The sequence below is a fragment of the Gymnogyps californianus genome, chromosome 15 (genome assembly GCF_018139145.2).
Source record: "Gymnogyps californianus isolate 813 chromosome 15, ASM1813914v2, whole genome shotgun sequence".
Taxonomy (NCBI): Eukaryota; Metazoa; Chordata; class Aves; order Accipitriformes; family Cathartidae; genus Gymnogyps; species Gymnogyps californianus.
In genome coordinates, this window is record NC_059485.1 from 19,312,132 (window position 1) to 19,319,243 (window position 7,112).

The following is a 7,112-nucleotide window of genomic DNA, read 5'->3' on the forward strand; positions in this document are numbered from 1 at the left end:
CACAGGACACAAATAGCCAGCTACTAGAGTGGGAGAAGAACTTGGAAATACAGGACAGTTAGGAGAAGAACTTTTTATATATATATTTAAAAAAATGTTTGTCTGTGAGTAGGACTTTCTTTCTGTGGAACGAGAGAAAGACCTGGTCTAGCAGCGCTCTGACAGGGCACAATACTTACTCGCCAGGAAGGGGTGGTCGAAAGACACAGTGAGACAGACATTTGCCATACTCCTGTTTCAGCAGGGCAGGACCCTGCACTCTGCCTCGCTGGTCGTTCTCCATAGAACCAAGACACCATGCTAGAAAAAGACAACAGTTAATTCATTACACTTTGCGCACAGATGAGAATCCTGACTCCAGCTACTCAGTGCACATAAAAATAAACATTTTACTGACAGAGAAACATCTTTCCTTTTATTTAGTTGACACATACAATTACTCCCACTTAAAACTAAGCCACAAGGATTAAAAATTATCTTCAACATTATATTATTTGCCAATTTAAAATCAAGTTATCTAAAAAAGCTTGTTGGTCATATCCATTCTTAGTAAAATGACACTGCCAGAGCAATTAAATGGAACAGCTTTGGTTTTCCTCAGCAAGTAGCATATGCAAATATTTGTTTAGGTAACTCCCTTTCCACTTTTTTCTTGCAAGTAGTCTGACTGCTAAACGAAAAGATAGTGAGATAAAGGATAGTAAAGCATAAGATATGCATCCCCGAGTAAGTGCATGTAACACTGATATAGATGAGCATGGGTACATGACTAGACACATGTGAAGTCACAGGACGGAGATAACCTAAGGAAAGAACTTTAGAATTTCTGGAGCTTTCCTCTTCTTTCAGAGTAGACATTCAAGTACAACACGAATTCATTTTTAGAAACAGAACTTAGTAACTAGAAGAATCATAGACGCTAAAGAAAGGAAGACTGGTTAGCTAATTAATTCAACAGTAGTTAATACAAGTTGGCCCTCAGAGCCTGGCACAGGTTCTGAAGGTAACACGCGTTTTGCAGTGCCAGCTCAGAATGAGCACCAAACCCCTGGTGACGGGAAAGAATGGAGAAGGCAGAGAAGCAAAAAGACAGTTCAGCATGACATACACATTAACCATCCCAACAAACTGACTTACATTACAGCCTCACAGCTGGAATTTTAAGATTATTATTGTTATTATTATGTTAGTGCTTAGGGAACCAAATTGCATTTGGAGGCCCTCTGTGTAAGCATTACATGAAAAAAACAACAATTTGCAATATGAAGTTCAATCTCATTTTATTTCATTAAGATAAATAACAATAAAAGTGGTATTATAATTTGCTCTATTTTTCTTTATTGTTTTCAGTGGAGTATGGTCTTTCTAGAAGTGAAAGACTAGTAGCAGTGGTACACTCTAAACACTTATTCTTCACAATCCTAACTAGAAGCCACTCGAGATGCAGCTGAGGCCTTCCAAGGTAACATTTCCTTCTTTTTTTTCCTAAGAATCAAGAATCAAAGTTCTAACTTCTTTTCAGCAGTAAGATGATAGTGTTTATACCACCCAAAACTGTAAGTGCAGTGCTGTCTCTTACAGCTTAAAGAATGTGACACAGCTGGGCATCTGTGAAACTGCTGTACTCCTGTTCCAAGAGGCCACTTGCGATTCATACGATGTTTGCTGGTTACCTCTGGAAATCACAGGTTCCTATGATCTGAAAGTTCATATCCCGTTGGCTCCTCCTCTCACTTTTCCCTCAGCTTTAAATGTCACCAAATTCCAGGGATCCCAACTAAGAAAACCTGCACCATTTATAAGCTGCAGGAAAAGCCTACAGCTTTATAAAGCTGCTGACCTTCCTTCCATCCTGTTCTAGATATCCCATCCAGTATCCAGATAACCTAGTTGCAAACTCAATTCTGAGTTTGGAACACATGAGATTGGAAAAAAAAAAAAGCTCACTACCTGTTCTAAGTGTGACTGGTTATAGAAAGGATGCAGAACTGGTCTGTTTTCAAATGGTATTTGAAAAGGACAAAGGACATTGACCTTATGATCTGTAAGATTCACTCTTAAGGTATCCTGCATCTTCCCAATCATTCTTAACAACCCAAAGCTTTAGGTTCTTGTTATAAAGGCTATTTGCCTTATAAATAGGCTTTCATTATAGAAAACACCTAGATCCTTAGGATTCTTTTGTGTGATCGAAACCTGGAAGTCATCCATGTTATTTGTTACTTAAAACACAAATTAAGAGCTTTTGATTTTCACAGCATCCTATTCCAACTTTAAGAAGTTATTTTCAAATAATTTTCTTGCAACTCAGGATTTATGATGACTGGATGTTCTCAGCTGGGCACTCTCAGTTATGAAGTCCCAGTGAAGATCAAACAGAAACCAAATCAGGGCCCAAATATTGATCTTCTTTCTAAGGATGTTCCTCTAATATGAGCAGAGTATGATCCTGGCAGCACTCACCTAATAGAAATCACCTGAATATAAACCTTCATGGGAAGCATTTTAAAAATAAACTTAAAAGCTATCGGGAAAGACGTAGGAAATGAAGCATACCTATGCTGCACATCAGACCATGGTACAGTGACACTGAGCGTGCAAGGCAAGGGGTGAGTGGGCCCAGCGCTGTGCTGGGCAGAGACACCATCCTGGAGCCAGCCGCAGGATGCTGAACCGCCTGCGTGCTCAGCCTCACAAGCCGGGGCCCTCAGCAAGGCTGATGATTAGCTCAAGCCGGCCACTACACACATCGCTGCAGGTTTGTAAGGACCCACATGTCACTGGCCAGGGACACCAGGGAGTACCTTGAACTGCGCTCAGCTGCGTGTTTCAGTGTCGGCAGAGGGTAACACAGCTCCTTCGCACTGATGAACTTTTCTGAGTTCAACTGTGCTGCTGTTCCATCTATTGAGGTTGGTCTTTCCAACTACAGCAACTGAAACTACATGCAACTGAAGACCATTCATGTCAACACATGCATGGGCTTTGTTTTGTCATGTTAAGGTATTTCCTTGAAGCCACTGCTTATTCTGCTTTGATTAATACTCTCATCAGAGGAGCAGTTAGGATGAGTCTATAAAATTGTTAAACTTGCCTATAAGAACGGCTATATCTGTTTTAAGATTACTTCATTACTGTGATCTGACACCAAATAAATCAATTTGAAAAAAGTTTGTTCATAAATGTAGGGTTAGTGTAAGCTGTGGCTACATTAATGTATTATCTCCATATAAATAAGGCCTCAGTTACACTGTGTGTCACCTTCTTTTATCTGGGCAGCATTTTCTCTTTTCTAGTAAAGAAAAGGATAAATTCATTTTTGATTCAATTTTAAATTTTTGCATTTCTGTCAAATGCAGCAACATAATTTTACAAACAATGATTTAAAATTGTATTTTCCTCTGACTCATATAGGTAAGAATTCTCAAAGAGCAGAACTGAAATTCTTGGACAAGCTCAAGTTTATATCAGGGAAAATATAGAAAAACCTACCTTTTTTTTTTCCCATTTGCTGACTCAAGAACTGGCAAAACCAGAATCTTCTATGAATACTTAATCCTGAATACTAAATATTCAATAGCTAGTTTCTCATTTCACTATATAAAAGGGCAACCAGCTCATCAAGAAATAAAGACTGTCACATTTCAAGTATCTCCACAACATATTTTCCATACAATAAGTCTGACTCATTTTTAGAGTATTAATTAAAACAGAACAAGAGAGATTAGCATGGGGGTTTTGTACTTAAGTGAGCATTGCTATGCACTCACTATGGATGAATATGTTGTAGCTGGAATTTGTTTCTCGACATCTGGGCTTTATTCCTGAACCTGCCACAAAATTCATGCATAGACAGGAGCAAATAATTCAAATTGTCTATGCCTCAATCACCTCATCCATTAAATAGCCTTAAACCCTAATCTACTGCTCAGCACATACTGAGACTAGATACACTTTTATTTCAAGATAAATTGATAAAACAGTGAGTACTGTAGAAAAAGTTAAAACACTGAGATTTGATTTTACTCCCTAACATTTTAAATTTGTATCTAAAGCGAGGAAATTTCTCTCCCCCGCGACTATCCCTTCGCCTAATAATCCATGCCATAATCCCTTCCCATCAGAGGGCTTGCAACACTGTGTTTCACATCAAACACACATTTGGCATTTCAACTACTCACCCTATCACCAGACACAAGACAGGTACCATTTGTACTCCAGTTTAGGACTGTAATTTTGGCGTTATGATTTGGTGGTACAGCGTGGTGCTCCTTGTCTTGTTTGTTAAGTATCACAACTTCTCCCGTCTCCCAGCCTGCTGCAAGAATCGCTCTGGAAGGGTGCCAGGAAAGTGATGTGACCTGAAAGCTTCTCTCAACATGCGCGTCGGATACATGTTCTCCCTGCAAATGGAAATAAAGTCAAGCTCAATACAAAGATGCAGCTAAACCTTCAGATTCACTTTCCAGTCAACAAGGTATTTTTCTGTGATAAAGAACTGACATGCAATAGAGCTTCCTGCAAGAGATGTGAAGTGGCTACACAAATTCTCTTTACAGCTATTTCATGCACATAAAAATGTGCTACAACATGCAGTACATCCACTTGAAAATTGCTAATGAAAACACAGCAGTGTTAGGTGACTGCCTCACTCTGCTTTTCCAGGCTATTCTTCCCTCACAGCATACATCAGCAGCTCTCACTGAGTATCAAGCTTTTAGTCCTGTATGAAGGATAAGAAGGCTTCGAGCACATTTCAAGGTAAAAAAACCCAACTTTTGAAAAAGAATAAAGCACCTCACTGAGGACACAGAATAATCTAATGCTTAAACAGCTCTTAAAGGTCGACCCTCCTTTGTGCATGGTTTGCAATAATATTTCAGGCAAATCATTTAACCTCTCTATGTATTTATTTTTCCATTTGTAAAATTTGGATGCAATTTTTCATAATACACTTTGAAAAGTATACATTTTATAGGCTACTCATATTAACAGACTTAAACGTTTCCAGTACATCTGCTGCTAGATAGCTTGTAGTACCATTACCCTAAATAGCACACTTTTTTCCTGAAAATTATGCAAACCAAAGTCCTATGCAAGCCTCTTGTGTAAAGTTTAGAGTATGCAAAGGAAATATCTGTCTACAGGCAGAAACCGTACTAGGAAACAACCTACACAAATGGAACAAGCTGAGTCTAGCAGATCAGTTCAGTCTCAAGGTGGAGGAATTTTTTTTTAATTTACATTTCTTGGTACATTTTATTCACTTAGAGTTTTAAAAAAAAAAAACAAAAAAAACCAGCAGCAACATGTGTCCATTTTACTTATCAGCCTGAAATTCTCATACTATGAGAAGCGAAAAGCAAATTGGTAACCATCACAAACAAGACTTAAAGACTGTAAAAATTAAATTTCAATGGGAAGATCAATTTAATTTATGAAGACCTTTTTATAAAATACATGTAATCAGTAGCTGATGAATCTGACATGTCCTAGACGGCATAGGGCATGGATAGTAATTAAAATCCAGAGAGAGGGATTCAAGGAGCATAAGTAAAGCTGCAAATATATAGATCAAAAAAGTGAAGTTTCAAACCAGCAAAATGATATCAAGCCCAAAAGCAAAGTTGCTGATTATTCACCTGTTCCAGGTAGATATCCACACAGCCCCCAGATGCTGTGCTGATGGAAGCAACCGCCAGGAGCGGGTGAAGCGGGTGCCACGCTATATGAGAAGGGGAGGCAACTGAATCAGGAGCTTCTGTTCGATGATCCACATACACAGCCATAACAACAGAAGCTGTCACAGACTGCAAACCTGTACAAGGAAAACAAACATTTCTAACAGGTATGCTTAAGTATATAATATATATACTCTCTATATATGCTATATTATATATAATATATACTATATATATAATAACAAGTATGCTTAAAAAATGGGGAAAAAATAAAGCTACAGCATCATCTTGTTAACACGCACTAGACAGACATGAAAAAGGTCATAGTGGTATTTTTAAAAACTACGGAGGAATACTGAGCCTTGTAGTCTGTAGATTCACAGTGTGCATAGGCTAGTACTAATCTCTCACCAGTGGCTTGTGCTGGCTTATTTCAGAGGACTCTGAAATAACTGAGAATTTACCAGAAAGCTACTTCCAGTACTTCATATCCAAAGATGTCAATTAATGTACAGACAGAGAGAATTTATGTTTTAAAGTCTCATATCTGGGCTTTCAAGTAAGTTTTAACAGTTGTCACCACTTTGGAGCTTGTACTGTTGAAATTATGCAAGATTAGTTTAAGTCATACTACCTGTTATCTACATTTGAATGAAAATACTCAATAAGTGCTGATGTTCCAAGGAAAAGAACCTGAAAGCAATGCTCTTTTCAGAGTTGTGTCAGAAATGGAGGAAGTCACTAATAATCTTTAGTATTTTATATGCAGAGATGGTCTTTGGGATTTCTGTTGTGTGATCTTCTTGGCTTGGTTTCAAAAGAAAAATAGCTGGAGAAAACCACCTTGAGTTATTAGCAAATAATGACAAGACCTGGTGAAAAAACCAAACCAAAACAAAAAAAAAACAAAAAAACAACTGTGAAAGGTTTAAAAGACTCCCTTGACATTTCGGGGGAAGAGACTTTTTCTTCTGCACAGCTAAACCATGAGTTAAGAACCTGCAGGCACACGTATGCACAGCAGTTAGATTTGCCTAAGTCACCAATTGGACACTGATGCAGGATGTAAAATGGACATAAACAGACTCTTGTTTTAAAGTCTCTTTACTTCAAATATTCTGTCAGTGCTTAAAATAAATATTTTGCTTTAAGAAAGCTGCCTTCCCCCCCCCCCAAAAAAAAAAAAAGAAAAATGAAATCAGGTCCAGCACCTTTGATTAGACAGGTTAGAAAGGTGGGTAACATTTTTAAATAAGTTGGTAGTTCTGCATCTTGCCTCTGATATTACAAGGAACAACATGAACTACCAGACATGAAAACAGAAACAAGTGTACTTAGCCTAACAACAAGCAATTTGATCTTTCAACAAGATCCACTCACCTTTATCTTCACACTCCTTCAAAATCCTCCGCGTTCCCATAGCGGCATGTG

At 38.1% G+C, this 7,112-nt stretch overlaps 1 protein-coding gene across 1 annotated transcript in view; it reads right to left on the bottom strand.

Moving 5' to 3' along the window:
• The window catches only part of IFT140 (intraflagellar transport 140), an 83,640-nt gene extending 77,851 nt beyond the window's left edge, over positions 1 to 5,789 (bottom strand). The window contains 4 exon segments of the mRNA XM_050905679.1: positions 180 to 276; positions 279 to 300; positions 4,182 to 4,403; positions 5,643 to 5,789. Coding sequence (XP_050761636.1) covers positions 180 to 276; positions 279 to 300; positions 4,182 to 4,403; positions 5,643 to 5,789 — 488 coding nt within the window.
• Between the last annotated feature and the right edge of the window lie 1,323 nt (positions 5,790 to 7,112).